Source organism: Pituophis catenifer, unplaced genomic scaffold (assembly GCF_029215685.1).
Source record: "Pituophis catenifer annectens isolate HBS135680 unplaced genomic scaffold, rPitCat1.0.hap2 SCAF_2, whole genome shotgun sequence".
In the NCBI taxonomy this organism is placed as follows: Eukaryota; Metazoa; Chordata; class Lepidosauria; order Squamata; family Colubridae; genus Pituophis; species Pituophis catenifer.
The window spans coordinates 294,643,456-294,671,010 of record NW_027256882.1 but is presented as its reverse complement, the minus strand read 5'-3'; the positions used below and the strand labels follow the sequence as shown (position 1 = coordinate 294,671,010).

Below are 27,555 nucleotides of genomic sequence, written 5' to 3'. Positions count from 1 at the left end.
TGAACCACCGTGTAAACTAACTGCCGTGTTTCACTTAACAACTGTGGCAAGAAAGGTTGTAAAATGGGGCAAAACTCAAATTTAGCAACTGCCTCGTTTGGCAACGGATATCTTGGGCTCAACTGTCATAAGTCGAGGACTACCTGTATTGAAAAAAGTAAGCCAAAATTGGTTGCCAAAGTTTGACTGCCAATCTCGTTTTTTTCCAGGCCATTTTCAATGACTGAGAAAGACAAAGGTGTTTGCAGAGTCTGAAGATCTCCGTGGAGGAGATCTAATCGTGAGCCTGGCCAGCTCTTATCTCTCCCTGCTCCTGTGATGAAAAGGGCATCGGCTCTTCCCTAGGGCACGGTCTGAATTCCCATTTCAGAAATATTAACAGGAAAGCTAGAAGTTTCAGCCCAAGAAAAATACTGCCAAGGTTCATTGCCTTTGAAAATCTGGTTGGTGGTTTTAGATTCCGCACACTTTGCAAAGAGAAAGACAATCCCAAAAGTGCTTTTTCTTTCAAGAGGCAACTGGACTTTCTGGTTTTTTCTTTTGAAGACGTTTCACTTCTCATCCAAGAAGCTTCTTCAGCTCTGACTGGATGGTGGGGAATGGAAGGATTTATACTCCTTGCAGACAGCTGGTCATTTGCATCCTTTTAGAGGGTCGTTGAGGCCACTTGGAGGTTTGTCTGTGTCCTCAGGGTCACCTGAGTGGTGTAACAGCCTGTCCCTTTCTTCAACAGAGAAGGGACACAGGGCAGAAAAACATCCTCGCTGCCTGGAGGCCGTGCGGGTCTGGATGGGGAGAAATAGGCTCAGACTCAACCCCTCCAAGATTGAGTGGCTGTGGTTCCCGGCGTCACGATATAGTCAGCTGGTGCCATCGCTGACTATTGGGGGTGAGTCTTTGCCCCCCACAGAGAGGGCCCGCAATCTGAGCGTCCTCCTGGATGCACGGCTGTCTTTAGAAGAACATATGATGGCCGTGGCCAGGGGGGCTTTCTATCAGGTTCGCCTGATTCGCCAGTTGCAGCCCTTTCTGGATCGCGATGTCTTGCGCACGGTCACTCACGCCCTTGTCGCCTCCCGACTGGACTACTGTAATGCTCTCTACATGGGGCTCCCCTTGAAAAGCATCCGGAGGCTCCAGCTGATCCAGAATGCGGCCGCGCGGGTGGTTATGGGCGCAACTCATTGAGCCCACGTGACACCCCTCCTGTGCGAGCTGCACTGGCTCCCAGTGGTCTTCCGGGTGCGATTCAAGGTGTTGGTTACCACCTTTAAAGCGCTCCATGGCATAGGACCCGGGTACCTTCGAGACCGTCTTCTGCCACCAATAGCCTCCCACAGGCCAGTCCGTTCCCACAGAGAAGGTCTCCTCAGGGTGCCATCAGCCAAGTTATGTCAGCTGGCGACACCCAGGGGGAGGGCCTTCTCTGTGGGAGCCCCAGCCCTGTGGAATGAACTCCCCCCAGAAATGCGTAAGATCCCCGACCTCCGGGTATTTCACTGCGCCCTCAAAACCTTGTTGTTCCGCCAGGCCGGGCTATCAATGTAAAGATTTTAATTGGTTTAAAATGTGGGATTTTAAATTTGGGGGTTTTATAATTGAGCCATTTTAATAATGGCTTTTAATAATTTTTAAATTTTGTTTGTCTTTGTGCTTTTAATTAGTCTGTACACCGCCCTGAGTCCTTCGGGAGAAGGGCGGTATAGAAATAAAATTATTATTATTATTATTATTATTATTATTATTATTATTATTATTATTATTATTATTATTATTATTATTATTATTATCCTGCAGCCAAGAAGGCTCCACACCCATTTGCGCCACTCAGCTGACCCTGAGGACAAAGACAAACCTCCAAGTGGCCTCAACGACCCTTTAAAAGGATGCAAATGACCAGCTGTCTGCAAGGAATATAAATCCTTCCATTCCCCACTATCCTGTCAGAGCTGAAGGAGCTTCTTGGATGAGAAGAGAAATGTCTTCAAAGAAAAACCAAGGAAGTCCAGTTGCCTCTTGAGAGAAAAAAAAAAACACCTTTGGGGCAACCAGGACTTGGGTGACGGAGAATCTCCATCGACTAAGAGAAAGACAAGTTTATTCTTGATGAGACGCAAAGGGATGAAATCGGACCCACCTCAGCTGAAGAATATCCCGAGGAGGAATATCTGGACATGTCAAAGTCGTCATCACTGCAAAGCAAGAGAAGTCGCAATGGGGAAAGGCACCTCCGGCAAACAAAAGAGCATGTTGTGTAGCAAAATCAACGTTCATTTTCACAGACAAGGAGAGCACAGCCCTGTGGGACCCACCAGGCTGGATCTACTTGTGATCTATTTGAATATAACTGTTCTATCATTGGGAAGTCACAGAGAAGAGGGAAGGTCAACCTATTCTTCAAAGCACCAGAGGGCAGGACAAGAAGCAATGGACAGAAACTAACCAAGGAGAGAAGCAACCTGGAATTAAGGAGAAATTTCCTATCAGTGGGAACAATTAACCAGTGGAACAGCCTGCCTCCAGATGTTGTGGGTGCTCCATCACTGGAGGCTTTCAAGAAGAGATTGGACAACCATTTGTCTAAAATGGTAGAGGGTTTCCTCCTTGAGTTTGAACTAGAAGACCTCCAAGGTCCCTTCAAGTCCTTAACCCTAACCCTAACTCTTCCAGCCCTGTGATTCTTACTGTAGCCTTCCCTTCAAAGAAGAGGGGGAATCAACCTATATGGTCTCCTGCATGAGCAGGGGGTTGGACTAGAAGACCTCCAAGATCCCTTCCAACTCTGTTGTTTTGTTACTATGTTAATTAATCAGTGGAACGGCTGGCCTCTGGAATTTGTGGGTGCTTCATCACTGGATCTTTTAAAGAGGAGACTGGATAACCATTTGATGGTATGGTATAAGGCAGTGATGGCTAACCTTTTTGCCATCGCGTGCCAGGAGGGGGGGTGGGCGGGGAAGGGTTGCGCGCGCACGTGCCCACGCGCATGCATGTGCAACCCCGTCCCCCTCCACCCCCCGTTCCTGGCACATGATGGCCTGGTAGGCCCGTTTTTCTTTCTTACCTGGTTCCAGATCCTCTCTGTGTATCTGGGAAGGGCGAAAACAGCCTTCCCCACTCCCTTGGAGGCCCTACGGAGGCTGAAATGGCCCATTTCCCAACTCTCGGTGGGACAGGAAGTGACATTTTTTGCTGTCCCCAGCCTCCAGAACCTCTCTAGGAGTCTCTAGGAGCCCCTCTAGGAGTCTCTGGAGGCTGGGGACAGGAAAAAACGTCACTTCCTGTCCCACTGGGAGTCGGGAAATGGGCCCTTTCAGCCTCCGTAGGGCCTCCAAGGGAGTGGGAAAGGCTGTTTTCGCCCTTCCCAGATACACAGAGAGGATCTGGAGCCAGGTAAGAAAGAAAAACGGGCCTTCCCCCCCCCCACCCCCAGGCCCTCCAGAGGCAGGAAACAGCCTGTTTCCCTACTTCTGGTGGGCCCAGAAGGCCCGAAAATCAGCTGGCCGGCGCGCGCATGCACCCCAGAGCTGAGCTGGCGTGCCCACTAATATGGCTCCGTGTGCCACCTGTGGCACGCGTGCCGTAGGTTCGCCATCACAGGTATAAGGTCTCCTGCCTTGAGTAGAAGGTTGGACTAGAAGACCTCCAAGGTCCCTTCAGGCCCTAGGATTCTCTGTTCATTGTTCTTCTCAGCCATCTTAAATAACATCAGAGCTCGTGACTTGTAGCAGCGAGTACATTCATAATGCCACCAAATAGCTTGGAGTAAACTCAACAAAATTTCCCAACACACCAGTCCAGGTACATCTGGGGGACAGTGGACTGGGGAAAGATTGTGTAGAACAGTGGTGATGTTACCTATTAGGGGCGTACTCACTTTGAGGTGGAAGAACTATGAAAAAAGGAAAGCTACAAACGGAACATTACCTCCAGCCTTGCTAGCTGGCAAGGCGAGTGGTCAAATCAAAAGCTGGAGAAACTTGAGGTTCTCCAGGAAAGGATGCCCAGAAAAATGTGGTAGAACCGTGACGGCGAACCTATAGCACGCATGCCACAGGTGGCACGTGGAGCCATATCGGTGGGCACGCGAGCTCAGCTCCAGAGCACATGTGCACGCCGGCCAGCTGACTTTTGGGCCTTCTGAGCCCACCGGAAGTCAGGAAGCAGGTTGTTTCCGGCCTCTGGAGAGCCTCTGGGGGTGGGGGGGGGGGAAGGCCCATTTTTCGCTCTCCCCAGGCTCCAGAGCCTTTCTAGGAGCCTGGGGAGGGTGAAAACAGCCTTCCCCACCCCCCTGGAGGCCCTCCAGAGGCTGGAAACGGCCCATCGCTCCCCCCACTTTTGGCACGCGATGGCCAAAAGCTTACCCATCACTGTGGTAGAATAGCCACATTTCACAGTACGGCCAGAGATCAGAAGTTCAAAAGTGCTCCATCACTCGAGGGCTTAAAAATAAACCTGGACACTGAACAATCACTTGTGCAAAATGGTATATGGTCTCCTGCTCGAGCACTGGGTTGGACTAGAAGACCTCCAAGGTCCCTTCCAACTCTATTACTGTTACAGTTTGACTGAGACAGGTGCTAGACTCTTCTTCTTCTCCAAAGCACCTGAAGGCGGGACAAGAAGCAACGGATGGAAACTAATCAAGGAGAGAAGCAGCCAAGAACTAAGGAGGAATTTCCTGACAGTGGGAACAATTAACCAGTGGAACAGCTTGCCACCAGAAGTTGTGGGTGCTCCATCACTGGAGGCTTTTAAGAAGAGACTGGACAATCATTTGTCTGAAATGGTTATGGGATCTCCTGCTCGAACAGGACTAGAAGACCTCCAAGGTACCTTCCAACTCTTATTTTTCTATCTTCTAAATCAGGGGTCTCCAACCTTGCAACTTTAAGACTTGTGGACTTCAACTTTCAGAATTCTAGGAGTTGAAGTCCACAAGTCTTAAAGTTGCCATGGTTGGAGACCCCTGTTCTAAATAATATAATGTCATAGGTGAGTTTTGTGAGTCCATATCTACCTGTCTGTGTCCAGCGCCACCAATGGTTTTTCATCAGGACTTTGATCTAATGAGGAATATCCTTTATTAGGAACGACCAGCCTGAAATTAAAAAGAAAGAAAGAAAGAAAAAGGAACATTATACGGACTCTCATGGATACGTGGAAAGCTCAAATTAAGAATAAAAGGAGGTGGAAAACGGTGCCTTGAGTTTCAGATTAGGCAAAGATACAGTCGTTCTCCAAAAATAAGACCTATCCCGAAAATAAACCCTCAGGTTGATTTTTTTTTACACGTGTGCCCAATATAAACCCTACCCTCAAAATAAGCCTAGTTAAGACCCTGCCCACTCCGTTGAACCTGGTTGCACGGGGTGGGGCGAGGCGTACAGGTAAAAATCAAGCAAGGGTGGGAATGGGTGGCTGAGCTGCTTACCTTCTGACAGTTGCAGCCAGGCCTCGCACACCCTGACGCCTGCCTCGCTTGCCGGCCCACTTCTCCTGTGGCCGCTTTCAGCCGCTTGCGCGCATCGTCCTCCGGCCTCCGTTTTGCCGTCAGAGGCCTTCAGGAAAGGCCTCTGCAGCCGAAAAAAGAGCTCTGAATTTGGAGCTTGTTTCTCGGCTGCAGAAGCCTTTCCTGGAGGCCTTTGATGGCAAAATGGAGACCGGGGGGCAAGGCGCACCTGCGACAGGAAGAAGAAGTGGGCCAGCAGGAGGCTCCTGTTGGACGGGGCTGTTGGTGCTGCTGCCGCGAGGTAAGTCAGACACCACTCCCACAAAATAAGACCTGGTGCTTTTTTCAGTGGCGAATATATATAGGGATGCAGTATGCTCCCTCCCACATGCTGGGGTAGGCCAGGTATCTCGATAGAAAAACACTTAATCCCTCCCCTGGCTCAAGCTGATGAAGGGAGGAGAACTTGTGGCTCAGAGGTTAATACAACATGCAGGCAGCCCAAGTTCGAATCCAAGTAGCCTGGATAGCTCTGCAAAAAAAGGAGCCTGGATAGCTCTGCAGACAAGGCACTGTAATTTAACACCAGCTGTCTGCAATTAAAGTAAGTTCGAATCTCGCCAGGCTCAAGGTTGACTCAGCCTTCCATCCTTTCAAAGGTAGGTGAAATGAGGACCCAGATTGTGGGGGCAATAAGCTGACTTTGTATAAAAATATACAAAAGTATGAAGGCGATTGCTTAACGCATTGTAAGCCGCCCTGAGTCTCCGGAGAAGGGTGGCATATAAATAAATAAATAAAAAAAGTAAGGGTATGGCTAGCTGATGAGAGCTAAATAGCTTGAAATAGATCTATACTAGTCTCCCTTTATTTCTTTATCAGCGAAATATAAATTTGATATATATATTTTATATCTATCTATCTATCTATCTATCTATCTATCTATCTATCTATCTATCTATCTCCCAATGGGCAGCAGGGTGCTTGCTGCTGCCTGAAGGAAAAAAGCCTAGAAACTAATGGATTGGGATTTCACTGAACTAGGGCTGCATAAAAACCTTGGTTTATGTAGGAAGAACCTGGCTAAAGAGAAATACATACATACATACATACATACATACATACATACATACATACATACATATATATATATATATATATATATATATATATATATATATATATATAAAATATAACTGTTGTAAGTCGAGGACTACTTGTAAAAGAAACTTACAAAGGACTTTGTGTCCTTGACTTTCAGCCTGTCATCCTCCTACTTAAACACCAGCTGGAGACAAATACAAGCTGAAAACAGGCTGGCACGTCTGTCAAAATGAATTATGCAAGTCGAATAAATATATTTATTTAGAGAATGTATAAGACTTGGCGCAAAAATTTTACACTGGGCTGTTTCCCTTTTAACATGATTTGATTTATTGTTTGCTTCCGTTAAATGCAACCCGCGGTCACTTTATTTGAATTGGGTGGCTCTAACAACCCACGAAATAAAAATTAAATAGAATATCATCTAGGCGCCATCCTGCTGACAGCAGCACACAAACCCCAAGTCTAATTTCCATGGCAAATTGCATGGTCTTCGGGGGAAGGAGGAGGACAAACGTGATACTATATGATTATTTGTAGCAGCGGTCTAGCTTCTTATTTGGGGAAATGGGCCGGAAATGTAGAGACAATGAACTTGGGAGGAACGACATTCCTGAGTTCGCATTGTGTCATGGATGAATAATAAGCTAACCGAAGCAGAATGAGTGGATTTGCATAAAGAATCACTCCTAAACATGTTATGAGAATGGAGCTGGGTTTAGGAGAAACTAAACTTGGTCTCGCCCTTAAAGAGGTTTCTCTGGATCCTGGTTTCTTCCTTGGGGTCCTTGGTGCTCTCTTAGCTTGGTTGTTTTCTTGCAGACATTTCATGACCCCACTAGGTAACATTATCAGTGCTAGAGGGGAGTGGGATTTGCATGAAGGAGGAGGAGGAGGATGACGACGACTGTGGGGTCCTTTGTGCTGATGATGTTACCTAGTTGGGTAATGAAATGTCTGCAGGAAAACAATCAAGCTCAGAGAGCACCGAAGAAACCACAAGTTCAACCCTGAGTAGAAACATTCCCTTCTATCCAAACCGCTTGCATCTAAAAAAAAGAACAAAACCCACTCTCTCCTAGCACTGATGAAGTTACCTAGTTCGGTCATAAAACATCTGCAAGGAAAGCACTGATGAATTAAAATTTGGATGATGTGAATTAAATTCAAATGATGTAACTCTGCCAGGGCTGTTTTCAAATTGGTCTTTCGATCAGAAGCCTCCCCAGAATTTGTTCCCTATGATTCTAAGTTGTACATTTTAATCTAAAAAGGTAAATATCTCTTCGGTCCGCTTTAGGGGTCCCTGATTTCTCCCAAACCAGACTGTCCCAGTGGAAGTCCTGTAGGCCTGTCTTTTTCAACCTTGCTAGCTTTAAGAGGTTTGGACTTCAACTCCCAGCATTCTGCGACTGGCAGAGCAGAGCAAGCTGTGGAATTCTGGGAGTTGAAGTCCACAGGTCTTAATGTTGCCGAGGTTGGACACCTCCGGGCTAAATGGATGATATTTTCTCCATAGAATGAGGATCTGCAACAGTTCAATTTAGGATCCCAAAGCTTTGCCTTCCTATTCTGCAGTGGTTGCCTCTAACAGTCAACACCATAAAAGAGAAAAACAAACAAACAAACAAACAAACAACAAAAAAAAAAAGAGTTGGGGGGAATAATGTTGTTTTACACACAGTTCAATGTGTGGACTTCCAGCTCCCAGTTGGAACTGTGGAGTCCACACCGTTGGATCTGTGTGGACTTCACCTCCCAGAATTCTGGGAGCTGGCTGGAGAATTCTGGGAATTAAAGTCCACATGTCTTAAAGCTGCCATGTTTGAGAAACACTGCTCTAGATCAGAGTTCCTCAACCTTTCCTGTTTGTCGGCCAGGAGTGGGGAAGGGGGGGGGGAAGAGGGGATGATTTTGTGGGAGGGGCAAATCTACGCGCACAAGCGCCCACGACATTTGTGTGATGCTCACGTGAGCGGGGCTGCAAGCACCCATGACGAAGCTCGCACAACGATGCGCATACCAGCCGACCTCTCATGTGGCCCAGTGACGATTAGACCACAGCCCAGGAGTAGCCGCGGACCACAGGTGGGGGACCCCTGGATTAGAGTTCTCCAATCTTTCCGAGCGGAAAGAGTGAGTGCTCACACGAGTGGGGCCCTGAGCCCCCACAACGCTCGCACAAGTGGGGCTGTGCATGCACACTCACCCACCAGCCAGCCAGTCACATGGCCCGGTTGCAAATAGGCCACACACTGGTAGTGGGCCGTGGCCCACAGGTTGGGGACCTTTTCTTATAGACACGCCAAGCATCTCATGAGGCAGGAGCACCTACCTTGTCCGAGCCATGACGTTGGTCTTCTTGGGTTGTTGGTTAACCGGGCTCCCCATGGTGCCATTTTTCAGGGACCCCTTCCGAGCCAGCTCTCGCTGTTTCTCTGCAGGACAAAGACAGACACGGAGAAAGAGAATTTAGGCAGGCAGCCTCTCCTTTGGAAGCCAACTGCAGGGCAATAGGAGCCGGAGTTTGCCCTGGGAATGCAAACACAATTATTTGGAAGTGAACAACATCAAGTCTTTGGAGTTATAACCAATATATAACCAGTAATAACAAACTAATAAGAATAGAATAACAATAATTACCGTTTCCCCGAAAATAAGACCTAGCGTGGGGTTTTACATGTGTGCCTTACCCCCAAAATAAGCCCTACTCAAGAGCCTGTGCAGCTGGCCGCCTGCCAATTCCATCTGGTTACTCGTGGTGCTATAGCCACGAGGTGAAGCGGGGGTATGGAGCTGCCCCACGCACCCTGTACCAGGTTACCTTAGAGCCGCTGCAACCTGGCACCTTCCTTGCGGCGACAGCACTATCAACCACGTGCAGCAGGAGCCCACATGGCTGCCAGTCACTTATTCTGCTTGCTCGTGGTCACAACGAAGCTGGAGGCTGAGTGGTGTGCTGTTCAACCCCCCGGCCTCGCGGTGGCAGCACTGGCACACTGTATGGCCTCCTGTCCCACCGCAAGCAAAAAGAAGAAGTGGGTCCCCCTGTTGTGACCCAGGCCCACGTAATTAATATTAAATGCAAAACAGTTCCAAAAAACAAACAGATTTTATTAAAACAGCTGAGAATTAACTCATTCTCAGCATATTCCAAATTAAATGAAAGCAAAGTTCTCAAAACACCATTCTTCAGTTTATCTCTGACCTTGGGATAATTAGGCAAACGGCCAAAGGCTTTTCTTGGCAACAGTTCAGGAACAGAAGACGCTGACGAGAAAGAAATACATCCAAACACGAAGCAAATCTCTCAACGGTTGTTTTCCGGCAAAGAGACCAAGAGCCATTGCTGGTCTTTTAACCCTTATGGGAGGGGGCCAATCATCTCTTGGCCCTACTCCCGAGTCATCCTCTCTGCTTGAGCTGCTCCTGCCTTCTGGCAGCTCTTCTCATACGTGCACTAGGAACAGGGTCCTCCTGTTCCTCTGCCTCTCTGCTGTCAGCCTCTGGAGGCTTCGAAGACCGCACATCACTCCCCGATGGCCCTGGCCCCATCTCTGCCTCCAATGCAGAGCCCTCATTCAGGCCTTCCCCAGCCTCCAGGACTGGCCCCTGTTCTTCCTCAGCCTCATCGCTACCCGACTCCACTGCCAGCTCCGCAAGCTGCTGGCGGACCACAAAAACCCCATACAGGGGAAGAAAAATAAGGCACCCCCTGAAAATAAGCCCTAGGGCTTATTTTGGCACCCAAAAGAAAATAAGACCCGCTCTTATTTTAGGGGAAACATGGTATTTGTGACATAAACTAGGATGGGCTTTTGTCCCAGAAGGTCTCCAACTACACAGCTGAAAGGATATTCCAGGTTGTGTGAGTGTGTGGAGCAAACAGAGGTTGCATCATGACATTACTGTGTGCACATCTAACTTTTCTATTGCAGCTAGTCCTTGAGTTACAACCACAACTGAACCCCAAAATTTTGTTCCTATAGAGACATTTGTTAGGTGAATTTTGCCCCCTTTTACGACCATTCTTGCCACAGTCGCTAAGTAAATTATTGCAGGTGTTAAAGTTAGTAACACGGTTAAGTGAATCCACCTTCCCCATTGACTTTACTTGTCAGAAGGTCACAGAAGGGGGATTGCAGGATGTCGGAACACTGCGACCGTCGTAAGTATGAGTCGGCGTCTGAATTTTGATCACGTGACCACGAGGATGCTGCAACGGTCATTAAGTGTGATAAAAATGTCCTACGTTACCTAGCCCTGATGATGTTACCTAGTCTGGGTAATGAATCATCCGCGAACTCTTAAGTTACTTTTTTCAATACCATCGTAACTTCAAATGGTCACTAAATGAGTCACGGTCCATCTGTATGGGAAGGTTGAGCTTTTTGCATTACATAACAGATTACAGGATTGATGGTTGTTGGCCGCCCAGGTTTAGACTGTCTAATCTTTTCGAAAGATAAAGAAAAGAAAGCAAACAGAAGGGGACTAAAAATTAATTAGCTGGCTTGCAGTAATAGACCTAATTTCTGTAAATTTTAAGAGCCTGGAGTTGCGGTTCGATGGGAATAATGTCCTCTTCCAGCCCATCCATCAGGAAGGAAGGAAAAAAAAGAAAAGAAAAGAAACGGCAGCAGTAAAATCACTTTCTGAAGGGCTGATTGATCTCACTGCATTCCTGGAGAAGAAATGAAAGGCCCTCGGAAGAAGCAGATCGATGGATTGACAGGAAGGGAAATTACCAGGCTCCGTTCATCTTCCCCACTTCGCTTATTGAATGGAGCCAAATGAAGACAGGAGCCTTTGGACTTCCTGCCTTTGAAGAACCGTTAAAAACTCCTTAAAAAGTAGTTTTTTTGTTCCATACAGCATCAACCTTATGAACTCTCTAAGTTTCCTCTTTCTGCTACGTATTCAAAATGGACAGTGATTAATACCCTGTTTCCCCCAAAATAAGAACATCCCCTGATAATAAGCCCAATTGGGCTTTTGAGCGCATGGCAATAAGGCCAAGTGCTTATTTCAAGGTTCAAAAAAATATAAGACAGGGTCTTATTTTGGGGGAAACATGGTATATATTGTTGTGGCTCCGATCCCCGAACCCATCTTATCAGAGGAAGAAGGCTCCGAACATGAAGGAGAGGAGCCGGCCAGGCCTCCCTCTCCAGGCTCCTCCTCTCTTGCAATGCTTCAGGTGTCTGCCGAGGGAGAGGAGATTGACCAGGAGCCAGGTGTCTCCGATGACAGCGATGAGGGTGATAAGTCGTTCCTGGATCCACGCCAACGAAGGCGAGATAAATGTTTGCAGCAGATGAGGAGGTGTGCCAGGGATTAAGCTGAGTCACTGGACCACACCTCACAGGCTTTATAAGAGAGTGTGGTGGCCATTTAGACTCTGTGATGGACAAAGCTAACTTCTGGCTAGTCACTTTGTACAACGCCTGATCTGCTGAAGGTTTCATGTTTGAGATGGACTGTTTTGAAAACTGTGTGTATTAGTTGGTGTTACCTGGTGGAGGAACACTCCCTCTTCTTGTAGTAAAGCACTTGGCAGACGGTTATTGTATTGCTGCCAAGTTCCTGATAACGAAACTTGTGTGTGCCGAGTACTTCTTTAACCCCCGGCTGGCTGTTTGAGTGTGTGTGTGTGGGGACGGGGACAGAACATATATATGTACTGCATGTCCCTGAAAAGAAGACCGGGTCTTCTATTAATTTTTGCTCCAAAAGATACATTAGGTCTTATTTTCTGGTTAGGCTTTATTTTGGGGGAAATCTAGTACTGAAAGCATCAGTCTGGCTGATGATCTTAACTGGGGCTTATATTTGAGGTAGGGCTTATATTATGAGCATTCTGAAAAATCATGCTGGATCTTATTTTCCAGTTGGGTCTTATTTTCGGCGAAACATGGTGTGTATGTATGTATATGGCATGAGTATATGCGTGTTATGTATGTATTTGGGTAGATATATTTTTTCTTTTGAAAGCAGGCAACACAATTTCATTTTTAATGTGGGCCAGTGTGCTCACAGTTAAAAAAATGACAATAAAGTTATGTTAAAGTTAGTTAAAAAAGTGTTTGCAACCTGCATCTGGTCACTAGGATATTGTTGTGGCCCATCAGCGGCCTGTGTGGATTGTAGCTGATTCTGACAGCGAGGAGGCTGGTGTGGTGTTGCGCCAGCAGCCTGTGCAGCTGGCACTCGAGTCAGACAATGAGGAGGCTGGAGAAGATGTGGTGCCAGAGGCGGGGATTCAGCCAGGGCCTTCAGAACCTCCAGAAACTCCCATAAGTGAAGAGGACGAAGAGGAGGAGCCTCTTCTCGATGCACGGTGCGCAGAGCTGCCAAAAGGCAGGAGTGGCTCCTCAGGAGGAGGTCTCCTCAACAGTAAGGCTTGGGGCTAATTGGCCACTCCCTTAACCTATTTAAGGAGGAACGCTGACTGAAGCAATTTTCAGGGAACAACTTTAGTTTACTCTCCTTCGCGTCTGGATTCTCTGCAAATTGCTTCTGGGCTTTCTGCCAACCTTCATAAGATTGTGATTACTTTGTTTTCTTGTTTGTTTTGAAAAAGACTGAGTTATTTTAGTAAATTAAGTTTTGTACAAACTTTGTGTGTGCTGTGTGCTTTGGGATCCGCAGCTGGGGCAGAACAGATATGTAACAGCTGTATGACTCATGGTTTTAATACTGAACAAGCTAGATCACCATCTTCTGTTCATCTCAGCCACTCATTTGAGGGCTAGAAAAAAAACCCAGAGATGGGAACATGATATTCCTAAGGCTTCTTCAAGTCAGGCCTTACAAACAGTCCTCAACTTACAGCAGCTTGTTTAGTGACTGAAGTTACAACGTACGATCGTTTTTCACATGTACGAGCACGGCAGCATCCTTGTGGTCACGGGATCACAATCCAGACACTCGGCAACTGACTCATATGCAGTATGTGACGGTTGCCGTGTCCCGGGGTCATGTGATCATCTTTTGTGACCTTCTGAGAAGCAATGGAGAAGCCTGAAAAGTGCTTTGTCAGGAGGCAACTGGACTTTCTTGGTTTTTTGTCTTTGAAGACATTTCGCTTCTCATCGGAGAAGCTTCTTCAGCTCTGACTGGATGATGGAGAATGGAAGGATTTATGTTCCTTGCAGCCAGCCGGTCATTTGCATCCTTTTAGAGGGTCGTTGAGGCCACTTGGAGGTTTTTCCGTGTTCTCAGGGTCACCTGAGTGGTGCAAATGGTTCCTGTAGTCTGCAATTTTTTCCTCTGGAAATCCGTTCATACTCCCACATCATTTGAAGGCTTTTCATCCCAAAGTGCACGGCTAAAAAGTCTGTAGAGATTCTCCGTCTTCCAGGCCATGGTTGTCCCACAAGTGCTTTATCAGGAGGCAACTGGACTTTCTTTGAGACAACCAACTGAAACTTTGGGGCAACCATGACCTGAATGATGGAGAATCTCTAGACCAGTGGTGAAATCTAAAATTTGTTACTACCGGTTCTGTGGGAGTGGCTTGGTGGTGGTGGTAATGTGACTGGGTGGGCATGGCCAATTTTTTTTTTTAACTTTTAAAACCATTTTTTCTACAACTTCTTCAGCGAAGAGGTTGTAAAAAAATGCTTTCAAAAGCCTCTGATGATCCAAGCTGAGTTGTGGGTTATTGGTGCCGGTTTTTTATATCCTGTATATACAGGATGTCACCACCACACATCCACGCAAAAAGCAAACCCAAACCCACACCAATGAGGCACGACCACAAACCAGAAGCCAGACCACAGCTGCATCATTAGCCACTTTAAACCCCTCCAATCCATACATGAAGCAAACTGACACCCACCATGAAGATGTGGCACGACCACGAACGCGAAGCCGAACAACAGCAACGCAGCTCACCAGCTCAAATCCCCCTGCAACTCAGACTAACCCGAGCACAACCAAGCCCCCACCTAAACAGAACACACCCCCATCCAATCAGAGCACAGGCAACCCCCCATCCAATCAGAGCACAGCCAAGCCCCCAACCAATCAGAACACACCTCCACCCAATCAGAACACAACCAAGCTCCCACCCAATCAGTTCACACCCCCACTGGCAGTTAAAAGGAAGAAATAGCTGCGATCACACATTGCTCCTAGAAGCACGAAGCCGAAAACACCAGCCTGAAGATGATGAATGAGACTTCGTCGAAACGTCGCCAAGACACTTCCAATTTTACGTGGGAGAAAACCCGAATAACCAAAGACCTACACACACACACACACACACACACACACACACGTTTATATTTATGTACATGTTTACTTTTCTTCTGTCAATGTTCCCATCATACGTTAAATGTTTAAGAGACACTGTGACTCAGAGAAATGGTTTGTACATCTTTAAGGATCGCTTTTATTCCTGCATTTCTCCAAAAATATGACCTACTCAGAAAGTAAGTCCTAGCTTGATTTTTACACGTGCGCCCAATATAAGCCCTATAATAAGCCTAATTAAGACCTTGTCCACTCCAGGGTGTACAGGTAAAAATTAATCTAGGGTGGGGGTGGGGGTGGGGGTGGGGGTGGGGGAACTGCCCTACTACTTACCTTTGGATAATTACAGCCAGGCCTGGCACACCTTGGCCCATTTCTTCTGCTTCTCTATCGATCCGGAGCTCTGTTATCGGCTGCAGAGGCCTTCAGGAAAGCCTTGCTGGCTTTGCCGGACGAAGAAGTTCCTGAAGGCCTCTGACAGTAAAAAGGAGGCTGGGGGCAACACGCGCAAAGAGGTGAGTCAGTGGATAACACCCCCCCTGAAAATAAGACCTGGTGCCTTTTTTGGTGACACAAATATAAGACAGGGTCTTATTTTCAGAGAAACTGTCGAGTGTCAAGTCATCCCTCAACACACAACACACGCCCATCCCAGGCGAGGGGCCTCCGAAACGAATGCATCAACAAATCATGGTGGAAGGGGTGTGTTGCGTCTAGGTATACTTACAAGGTGATATCAGGTGGCGGGCGGTATGTGGAAGGGGGGGATCGCAGTTAGTATATGACGGCTTACATTACGATCGGAGAGGCGTAGATGGCATCCTACCCCAGCGCCCGATGCTGACTCCTCGAGCACAACCACGGAGCCGCAGATGACGTCATTATCTTGCGCAGCTGAGAGTACCAGGGGAAGTGGCAAATTCAAAGCTGCGCAGCTGTGGGGGATAGAGGGCGGAGCCGCTCTATAAAACTCCGCTAACGAACTAAGCGAGTGTCTCCGACTTTGTCCTATATGGGCTTCAGCGCCTACTGTAAACCGCCGCGTAAGCTACGATTAAACCAGCTTTGGAGAAACTTTCTTGTGCGTCTGTGGTGTTTGCCTGGCGGAGCACAGGTGGTTCCAGAGGAGCTGACAGAAACACAGGTAGAACCCTTCGACACTTTCTCAGACTGGGGAGGGCAAGCAGGGGTAGGGGGCAAATGCATAGAGCTACATCTAAAGAGGCTTGTGTGCCAGTGTGTGCCGTGGTGGTTTGAACCTCCTCCTTCCACCGATCTGTCAGTAGGTATCTCTGCGGTGCTGTGCCTTCTCGGTTGACTCGCTTCTGTCCCCTCGGTGCTGCCTTCATGGAAATGCATGAAAATCAGCCTCGTCCTTTCCTTCCTTGGTTTAGCCTTTGGCCACATACTGTGGCTTAATTATAGATTTTCAGAGCGTAGTTGCCATGTTAATTATTCATGGTCTCAGCTCAGCTCAGCTAAGGCAGATGCAGCATCCAAGCAAAAATCTACGAAGCTAAAACTTACGGTGAACGGTTGCAGGAATTGGGTATGTCTCATCTATTGAAGAGAAGGACCAGGGGTTTACAGTTTACAGATTAACAGAGTTGGAAGGGACCTGGTAGGTCATCTAGTCTAACCCCCACCCAAGCAGGAGACCCTACACCACTTCTGACAGATGACAGTCCAGTCTCTTCTTGAAAGCCTCCAGGGATGAAGCGCCCACAACTTCCGGAGGCAACTTCTGTTCCAAGGGTTGATTGTTCTCCCTGTCAGGAAATTCCTCCTTATTTCCAGGTTGAATCTCTCCTGGTTCAGTTTCCGTCCATTATTCCTTGTCTGGCCTTCGGGTGCTTTGGAAACATGATAGCAGTCTTCCAATATTTGTTAATGTCATCTTATTTTCCAAAGCTCCAGATGGCAGGACAAGAAGCAATGGATGGAAACTGTTCCCCTGGTTAATTGTTAGGAATTTTCTCTTGAATTCCAGGTTGCTTCTCCCCTTGGTTAGAGCGGAGCAACTTTGAATTCAGGAGAAAATTCCCAAACTTGAGAACAGCTTGTCTTCAAGAAGTTGTGGGGGCTCCATCACTACATGCTTTGAGGAAGGATGCTTTTATACTAATTATATCTTTGTCTCTTCCTCAGTCAAGGGAAATGAGTGGGAGATAAGAAAGGCATGCAACGTTTAGATCTCTTGTGGGCACGCAGGGACTCATGACCTATGATGCATTTGACCCCTCCCTCGGGCTCAGCCTGGTCCTCTCCTACAACAACATAGTCACTCTGCTCTGACCTTCCTGCTACTTAAGGCATTGTTCCCCAGTGACTACGGAGCCCATCCTTCTGTACTTTTCTTCAACTTACTTACTTACTTACTTACTTACTTACTTATTTATTTATTTATTGGTTCGATTTATATGCCGCCCTTCTCCGGAGACTCAGGGCGGCTTACAATGCGTTAAGCAATAGCCTTCATACTTTTGTATATTCCTGCTTAGTAGGGCTTTCGCCCCCCCCCCCAAGCAGTGTTCTTTTTTTATACAAAGTCAGCTTATTGCCCCCACAATCCGGATTCTCATTTTACCTATCTTGAAAGGATGGAAGGCTGAGTCAACCTTGAGCCTGGTGAGATTTGAACTCGCAATAATTGCAGGCAGCTGGCAGCTAAGTGCTACTTTAACAGCAGTTTTAGTCCGCTGCTCCACCAAGGCTCCTAACTTCTGAACATCTACGGAGATTCTCAATCATCCAGGTCATGGTTATCCCCAAGGATTGTTTTTTTTTTCCAAAAGGCAACTGGACTTTCTTGTTTGTTTTCGTTTTTCCACTGATGATGATTCGCTTTCAGAATCGAAGAAGCTCCTTTGGAGGAGAAGCGAGATGGTTTCAAAGGAAAAGGAAAAAAAACTAACGAAGTCCAGTTGCCTTTTGGAAAAAGCACCTTAGGGTTCAGCTTCTGGAAGAGCAAACTGAAGGGCAGGAATTTCTGGATAAAGCTACTCTTCTAAGAGAACTTTTCCTAACAAAACTCGCCTGTCACTATGACTTCACGCCTCTTTAAAAGTTCCTTGCAGTTTCATTTTGAAAAGCCTTATTCTTATTTTTTTTTTCCTCTCCCTGGTTGGGTGGGGAAGAATAGCTACCCTCAAGAATCCTGTTTTTCTTTCTTCTTCCTTTTCTTTTTTTAGACCGTCATTGCTCGTATTTCTGAGCTGGGGTTAAAATACAATATGAATCTCCCTGCTCCCTCCCCATCCCTTCTCTTCCTTTTGAACAGGCTGCATCCTTCAATTCTTATATTCCAATAAAAAGTCCGCCCACCATATATCTTTATTCTACTTAACTCATGCTAGACCATGAACTCTCTGAGCCAATGTTCTTTCTTACTTTTCAAAGTCAAATGAAGAGGTCCCATTGTACCAGACCTGCCTGCCGTTCCATCTTTAGTAAATATCTTTATTTCCAAATGGGACGCAATTGCATTTAAAAGGTTGCATGGATTAACCTTGCTACACGTTAAGTAACCATCTTTTCCCCCAATCATGTTGGAGTAGAATATATTTCCAGCTATAGGTAATCCTCGATTTACAACAGTTCTTTTAGTGACTGCTCAATACTACCTCTGGCTGGCCCCAGAGTGGGTTGGGAATGGAGATTTTGCAATATCCTTCCCCCAGGAATGGGGAGGGAATGGGGATTTTGCAGTATTCTTCCCCTGCTACGCCCACCAAGCCACGCCCGCAGAACCGGTAGTAAAAAAAATTTGGATTTCACCCCTGCTCCAGACGTTATGGGTGCTCCTTTGCTGGAGGCTTTCAAGAATAACGGCTGTCAGGTTACTGGTGGCACAGTACTGGAAGAAGGAAGATCCACCCACCATTGAGGAATGGACATTAAAAGTTGTGCATTTGGCAGAAATGGCAAAAATTTCATCATATCTTAAAGATCATTCAAATGAGAGATATATATCGGAATGGAGAAGATGGATTGATTATATACAGAAGAAATATCCAAATAAGAAGATTCATATAGTTTATGAATGAAATAATTTTAAGTAGTTTATATCTGTGTTTTTTTTTTGAGTTATAAGGAGTTAAGGACCTAGGGAGAATATGAAATGTAATAATTTGTTAGCTTATTTTAGTTTTTGATTTGTGAATGCTATACCCTGTGCTTGTTCTGGGAAGTCTAGGGAGGGGGTTGGGGGGGGGAGGGAGGGGAAGGAGGGGTGGGGGGGGGTGAAAATGTTTGTATTTCTCATAAAACTTTTCAATAAAAAAAAAAAAGATGATGATGTTGGACAACCATTTGTGTGAGGAATGAAGTTCCCTGAGGATGGGCTCCAGCACGAATCCGAAAATTCAGAAGGCTAAACCTCTGGTCCCCGTGACTGACACAGATTGGATCCTGCAACCATTTGTTTGATTCAGTAGTCCATCTGCATTTGAAAGACAAAGGTCGCTCTTTTGAAGACAGCAAAGTCCACACTTTGGACAGAGAAGACCACTGGTTTGAGAAGAGGGGTCAAAGAGGCCATCGGTGTCCAAATTGAAGAGCCCTCCCTCGACAGAGGGGGAGGGATGCGGCATTATCTGTCTCCTGTCTACAATTCGGTCCTTTCAGCAGTTCCACACCCATTTGCACCACTCAGGTGACTCTCAGGACTACAGAGAAACCTCCAAGTGGCCTCAACGACCCTCTAAAAGGATGCAAAGGACCAGCTATCTGCAAGGAACATAAATCCTTCCCTTCCCCACCCTCCAGTCAGAGCTGAAGAAGCTTCTGGGATGAGAAGCGAAACGCCTTCGATGAAAAAACCAGAAAGTCCAGTTGCCTCTTGAAAAAAAGCACCTTTGGGACAACCAGGACCTGGATGGTGGAGAATCTCCGTAGACATTTCTCTGAAACGGTATAAGGTTCCCTGTTTGAGCAGGGCGTTGGACTAGAAGACCTCCAAGGTCCCTTCCCACACTATTATTCTATATTTATTTATTTATTTATTTATTTATTTATTTATTTATTTATTTATTTATTTATTGTTTTATTATTCATATTTCTATGCCGCCCACTCTCCGAGGACTCTGGGCGGCTTACAACAATTGACAGTATACTAAATAGCATATTGCCCCCAACAATCTGGGTCCTCATTTTACCCACCTCGGAAGGATGGAAGGCTGAGTCAACCTTGAGCCGGTGAGATTTGATCTGCTGATCTGCTGAGCTAGCAGTCAGCTGAAGTAGCTGCAGTACTGCACCCTAACCACTGCGCCACCTCGGCTCCCTTTGCACTGTTCTTTGCACTGGAGGGGTGGATGAAATTCCGCTGACTTCTCACGAGTGTCCTTTCCAGGACGTCCAAGGTCCATTGTAATCTAGTTGTAGCTGCTCATGCCAACATCCTCGGCCCCCACATGGATTAGCAAGGAAGAATAGTTGCCCCTGGGCTTAAGAAGACCTTGGAAGATGTTCTACCATTAACTTCACAATGGGTTTCCAGAGGCACGCATTTCTTTCAATTATTCATACGAGCTCGTAGCCAGCGGCCGAGACATTTTAATCTTCTTGCAACACGCAATTGGGCCGTCTCTCTCAGAGAATTATATCCCCTGCCAGCTTCCCATTGCAACACGTCCTTCCTTTGATAAACCTCCAAACCTCTTTCCTCCTCTCAAGCGCTGTCGTTGGTTGCTCCAATCGGTTTTGGTTTGGGGGATTCCTACAAGCTTCTGTTTGTTGCAAATGTTCCCGGGCAGCAACCCAAAAACAGGCTACAAACAGAGGGGTCGGGAGGACTGCAGGAACCCCAAGTGGCTTTTCCAAAGGAGCGCGTCCATTTAAACGGATGTTTGTTTTCCAAGGCTAATCCTGTCCTAAGGCTCATATTGCTTCTTGTTTCCCCCGGTTAGTCAAAGATAACAGAATAACAGAAAAACAGAGCTGGAAGGGATCTCAGAGGTCCTCTAGTCCAACCTCCTGCTCCAGCAGGAGGCCCTCAACCATTCTGTACAAATGGTTTATTTATTTTATTTTATTTTATTTTTGAATTTGTATACCGCCCTTCTCCCTGAGGACTCAGGGCGGTGAACAGCCAGATAAAAACATCAAATACAAATATTAAAACACATTTAAAAATATATATAGATTTGGCCCCATTAATTAAAACGATAAGCAAAACAGAACAATTAAAAAACCCTTAAAAAGAAATTAAGCCAGCCCGGCTTGTTGAAAAAAGAAGGTTTTAAGGGCACGGCGGAAGGCACTGAGGTCATGGATTCTCCTTATCTCAGGGGGCAACTGATTCCAGAGGGTAGGTGCCCCCACAGAGAAGGCCCTCCCCCTGGGGGTCACCAGCCTGCATTGTTTGGCTGATGGCACCCCGAGGAGGCCCTCTCTGTGGGAGCACACGGGTCGATGGGAGGTTGTCGGTGGCAGTAGGCGGTCTCGAAGATAGCTAGGCCCGATGCCATGGAGCGCTTTGAAGGTGATAACCAACACCTTGAAGCGCACCCGGAAGACCACCGGGAGCCAGTGCAGTTCACGCAGGAGTGGTGTTACATGGGAGCGCCACGCTGCTCCCGTCACTACCCGCGCTGCTGCGTTCTGCACCAGTTGAAGCCTCCGGGTGCTCCTCAAGGGGAGCCCCATGTAGAGAGCATTGCAGTAATCAAGGCGAGAGGTTACGAGGGCATGAGTGACTGTGCACAGGGAATCCCGATCAAGTCCAGCCTCTTCTTAGAAAATCTTCAGTGATGGAGAACCTACAACCTCTGGAGGCAAATATTCACTACCCAATTAGGCATGAAGGGGCAGGATTTTGTAGTGTTGCTTGGGGACATCAATACAGACACACAGCCTGGCGAGGTGGCTCAGTGGCTAAGACACAGAGCTTGTCGACCAGAAAGGTCAGCAGTTTGGCAGTTCGAATCCCTAGTACAGGTCTCCTGCGTGAGCAGAGGGTTGGACTAGATGACCTCCAAGGTGCCTTCCAACTCTGTTACTGTTATGGTTTTTTTGCTGTGCAGCTGATAACATGTTAGATGTTAGCTAAAGAACCTGAATGGTTTTCAGCAAACATTAAGCAAATTGCGTAATATAGAATATAGAATAGAATAACGGAGTTGGAAGGGAGCTTGGAGGTCTTCTAGTCCAACCCCCTGCTTAGCTAGGAAACCCTACACCACTTCGGACAAATGGTCATCCAATATCTTCCTAAAAACTTCCAGTGTTGGAACATTCACTACTTCTGGTGGCAAGCTGTTCCGCTGGTTAATTGTTCTCACTGTCAGGAAATTTCTCCTTAGTTCTAAGTTGCTTCTCTCCTTGATTAGTTTCCACCCATTGCTTCTTGTCCTGCCCTCAGGTGCTTTGGAGAATAGCTTGACTCCCTCTTCTTTGGGGCAGCCCCTGAGATATTGGAAGACTGCTATCATGTCTCCCTTAGTCCTTCTCTTCATTAAACTAGACATACCCAGTTCCTGCAACCGTTCTTCATATGTTTTAGCCTCCAGTCCCCTAATCCTCTTGGTTGCTCTTCTCTGCACTCTTTCTAGAGTCTCTGCATCTTTTTTACATCGTGGCGATCAACATTGGATGCAGTGTTCCAAGTGTGCCCTTACCAAGGCCTTATAAAGTGGTATTAACACTTCACGTGATCTTGATTCTATCCCTCTGTTTATGCAGCCCAGAACTGTGTTGGCTTTTTTGGCAGCTGTATTTGGCAATAATGCTAACGAGAGGCCTGGATCTGAAAAGGAATATATCGAAGACCGAGGCTCTGTGTTTGACAGGGTAAACGAAGGGAAAGGATGCACGTTTTACATAAGTGACGAAACATTAGAGCAAAAGGGATGATTTTGTGCACCTTGGTAAATAGACGGAGAAATATGAAGATGTGCAAAGGATGGTAAGAGAGGTAATGGGTGTTATGAGATTTATTGCAAGGAATTAATGCTTGTTGATAGAAGTGCAAATAGCTGTTTGTGGGAGTTTCTGCCATTTTGATATATGGAAATGAAGGCCAGGTACCACAGGGAAAAACCCCATAAAAAGTTAGGTTGACTGCCGTGGAGTGTTTGAAGCGGGTGTGTAAAAGGAGCAGAATTAATGGCTTTCTGAAGGAACGTGGCTTGAATGCAAAAATCAAGTAACCGATTCGAAAGAAAATACTCGTGGTTCTGTCATAGACCAAGAACATATCGTGTAACAGCATATATGTAGGTCTTTGGTTATTCGGGTTTATCTTGGTTTACGTAGGAAGAATCTGGCTAAAAAGAAATACACATAAAGGCCTACGAAAAGAAAACAAATATGTATATGTATATGTATATGTATATGTATATGTATATGTATATGTATATGTATATATTTAAATAGACAAAGCAAAACAAACAAAAAATAGAGGAAAGAAGAATAAAGGGTCAGGAGGAAATCAAGGTAGAACAGAGGGAATGCGATTCTCCAAGAGACAGAAAGAAGTTTCTTTCCAAAAAGTTTGAAGAAGAAAAACACAAGGCCTGAAGAAATGAAAGCAATAAACTAAACATTAAAAAGAAAGAAGGAAAACAGGGAAACTTTGCAAAGTTAGAATAGGAGGGGAGTGGTAATAGGCAAGCTGGATATTTGTTTATTTATTTATTTATTTGCATCCCTTTATTATTTTTACGAAGAACTCCAGGAGGCGAACATATTCACTTTCCTCCTTCTATTTTCTACATAACAACAACCCTGTGAGGTGGGTTGGGCTGACAGAGAATGATTGGCCAGAGAGAATGAAAGTCACCCAGCTGGCTTTCAAGCCTAAAGCAGGATTAGAACTCACTGTCACTTGGTGGTTGGCCCAAAGTACCCAAATCAGCTTTCATGGTTAAGGTGGGACTAGAACTCAGCATCTCCTGGCGACTGGCCCAAAATTACCCAACTGGCTTTCACGCGTAAGGTGGGACTAGAACTCACTGTCTCCTGATGATTGGCTCAAAGTACCCCAGTCAGCTTTCATGGCTAAGGCGGTACTAGAACTCACCATCTCCTGGATATTGGCCCAAAGTCACCCAGATGGCTTTCATGGCTAGGTGGGACTAGAACTCACCAGCTCCGGGTGATTGGCCCAAAGTCACCCAGATGGCTTTCATGCCCAAGGGGAAACTAGAACTCATTGCTCCCGGTGATTGGCCCAAAATCACCCAGCTGAATTTCATGGCTAGGTGGGACTAGAACTCACCAGCTCTGGGTGATTGGCCCAAAGTCACCCAGATTGCTTTCGTGGATAAGGCAACACTAGTATTCACCATCTCCTGGTGATTGGCCAAAGTCAACCAGCTGGTTTTCGTGCTTAAGGGGAAACTAGAACTCACCAGCTCCAGGTGATTGGCCCAAAGTCACACAGCTGGCTTTCATGGCTAAGGTGGGACTAGAACTTCCGGTCTCTTGCTTTCTAACCTGGTGCCTTAACCACTAGACTAAACCGATTCCTTTAGTTATGCTGAGCTATATTTCTTTTTACTTATCACAGGCTTCTAAATTGCCTCATTGACTATTTCTCCATTTCTGCATTTGGCAGAACACCGCTGGCCCTGAAAAGAAACACAGCTAGTCCTCAATTTATGACAGGTCATTTAGTGACTGTTCAAAGTTACAACAACCTCCCTAGGAGTACTTACAACCTGGTTCTGAAGATCAAACAGCTGAGGGTCCCCCCACCCCCATCCTGTTTTGGGCACATTTTGGGCACGTAGCAACCGGTCTCATGCGACCACGTTGTATGACATTTTTGATGATTTAAAACATTTAATTACCATTTTAAGAAAAATGGCCCATAGTAAACAAGTGAATGACAGTGGTGTTCATTGTCCATGGCACAAAAGGTTGTAAAACTGGGTCAGTCACGAAGGTGACCTGTGAAGGTTCATGACTTACGACCATAGTGGGCAGGCTCCATTACAGTCGTAAGTCGAGGACTTCCAGAAGCGTGATAGATAATGTATCTATGAGGGTGGAGGTTGGTTCTCCGAGCTTCTGGGTGGGTTTCCGAATGTTTCGTTACCTGGCTAAGTAACCTCTTCAGCGGAGTTTAGGGAACGCCAGTGTTGCTGTTCTTCTGCTTGTAAGGGCTTTGTGTGGTCAGTACGCCTTGTGATGGGGAGGTCACGTCAGCTGAGGTTCTTGTGATGCCTTTTGTGTTGGGACAGGTATGGGTAGTTTGTTTATGTTTTATGTTTTATTTGATTTGTATACCGCCCTACTCCCGAAAGACTCAGGGCGGTGAACAGCCACAAGATAAAAACACATAAATACAAAATTTAAAAACAGAATAAAACCGAATTAAATAATTTGGCTGAAGACAGATTTAAAACACCCCAATAAATTAAAACCAATTAAAATTTGTATTTTAAAAGGGAAAAAGGGAAAAATTAGGCCAGGCTAGTGTCAAGTGAAGGTAAATTAAGTGGGGTCAGAGCTGGCTTCACTTGGGAAAGTGCTGACATGAAGCTTCTAATAAATAACTGGATTTCTTTTGAAGCTTGGCTCGAGGCTCATGATTTAATTAGGGCATCGGCCGGAACCAATGGTGAAATGTAAATTATGTTACTATGGGTTCTGTGGGCGTGGCTTGGTGGGGTTAATGTGACTGGGTGGGCGTGGCCATCATTTTTTTAAAAAAAAACTTTTTTAAAGCATATTTTTACAACCTATTTGGGCGAATAGGTTGTAAAAAAATGCTTTTAAAAGGTAAAAAAAAGGCTCTGACGATCACAGCTGTGGCGCGCGATCGTCAGAGCCTTTTTTTTTTTACCTTTTAAAAGCAAGAAGTAACGGGCGAGTGGGCGGAGCCTCGCGCCGCCATCGCTACCGGTTCTCCGAAACACCTGCCACAATCGCTACCGGATCGTTCAATCCAGTCCGAGCTGGGAGCGTTTCACCCCTGGTCGGGTGAAGGGTCAGATCAGGTGAGGGTCTTGTGATGGGTTAGGGGTGGGTGTGTCGAGTGAGGGTCTTGTGATGGAGAGGTCATATCAGGTGTTATGGCCTGTATGCGGCCTGTGTAGCTGGTGGCTGATTCGGACAGTGAGGAGGCTGGTGTGGTGCTGCGCCAGCAGCCTGTGCAGCTGGCACTCGAATTGGACAATGAGGAGGCTGGAGAAGATGTGGTGCCAGAGGCGGGGATTCAGCCAGGGCCTTCAGAACCGCCAGAAGCTCCCATAAGTGAAGAGGAAGAAGAGGAGGAGCCTCTTCTCGATGCATAGGTGCGCAGAGCTGCCAAAAGGCAGGAGTGGCTCCTCAGGAGGAGGTCTCCTCGAGAGTAAGGCTTGGGGCTAATTGGCCACTCCCTTAGCCTATTTAAGGAGGAACACCGACTGAAGCAATTTGCAGGGAACAACTTCGTTCACTCTCCTTCGTGCCTCAATCTTAGTTCTTTGCAAATTGCTTCTGGGCTTTCTGCCAACCATAGTAAGATTATGATTATTTATTCTTTGGATTCTTGTAAGCTGTTAAGAAAGTTAATTAGCAGCCTTTGTTTGGGGAAAAAAAACTTCTTTAATTTAGTAAAATTAAGGTTTGTTCAGACTTTGTGTGTCCTGCGTTCTTTGGGGTCCGTAGCTGGGGCAGAACATCAGGTGGGCATCATTGGAAGGCGAAGTGCGGGTTGAGGGGGAGGGGTTTACGGGTGGGTAGAGGGTCGGTGCCAGCACTGGTCAGTTGTGGGGTTGATTTGAATTCTGAGGGGTTCATAGGCTGCTTGTACAGGAGAGTATCTGCCCAAAGAGCTAAAGGAGACATTGCAAACCTCTCTGCCGGACTTACCTAGTTTCACTTGCAGCGGAGACGGCTTGTAATTCATGGCTACGGTCTCGCCCTCTCTGGGATCACAGTCTCTGTCCGAGATGGAGGCGGCCGCTGGATCCTGTTGGGAGGGCAGAAAGAAAAAAAAAACCCACAAACCATCAGGACTGCCATCATTTTGGAAAATGTCATTTATGCATTTATGTCTCACTTTATTATTTATACCAAGAACTCAAGGTAGCAAACTTATCCAACGTGCCTTCCTCCTGCTATTTTCCCCACAACAACCCTGTGAGGTGGGTTGACAGAGAATGACTGGCCCAAAGTCATCAAGCTGCGTTCCAAACCTAAGGCGGGTCTAGAACTCACCATGACCCGGTGATTGGCCCAAAGTCACCCAGTCAGCTTTCATGCCTAAAGCTGGACTAGAACTCACAGTCTCCTGGTGATTGGCCCAACGTCACCCAGTCAGCTTTCATGCCTAAAGCTGGACTAGAACTCACAGTCTCCTGGTGATTGGCCCAACGTCACCCAGTCAGCTTTCATGCCTAAGGCGGGACCCAGCTGCCTGTCACACCTCAGGTGGGACTAGAATTCTCAATCTCCTGCTGATTAGCTCAAAGTCACAGATTGGCTTTTATGCCTAAGGTGAGACTAGAACTCACAGTCTCCTGGTGATTGGCCCAATGTCATCCAGCTGCCTGTCACACTTAAGGCGGGACTAGAACTCACAGTCTCCTGGGGATTGGCCCAACGTCACCCAGTCAGCTTTCATGCCTAAGGCGGGACCCAGCTGCTTGTCACACCTAAGGCGGGACTAGAATTCTCAATCTCCTGCTGATTGGCCCAAAGTCACCCAGCCGGCTTTCATGGCTAAGGCTGAACTAGAACTCCCAATCTCCCATTTTCTAGCCTGGTGCCTTAAGCACTAGATTAGACCAAACTGATTCTCATTTGTG

The 27,555-nt window shown here is 46.6% G+C and overlaps 1 protein-coding gene across 2 annotated transcripts in view; it reads right to left on the bottom strand.

The window, feature by feature from the left end:
* Positions 1-27,555, bottom strand: part of FAM219A (family with sequence similarity 219 member A) — a 64,049-nt gene that overhangs the window by 4,018 nt on the left and 32,476 nt on the right. For both annotated transcript variants that reach the window (XM_070938972.1, XM_070938973.1), the window contains exons 2-5: positions 26,618-26,717; positions 8,892-8,994; positions 5,021-5,101; positions 2,138-2,192 (exon numbers count right to left, since the gene is read on the bottom strand). In XM_070938972.1, the coding sequence (XP_070795073.1) occupies positions 2,138-2,192; positions 5,021-5,101; positions 8,892-8,994; positions 26,618-26,717 (339 nt within the window). The remainder of the gene's footprint in view (positions 1-2,137; positions 2,193-5,020; positions 5,102-8,891; positions 8,995-26,617; positions 26,718-27,555) is intronic.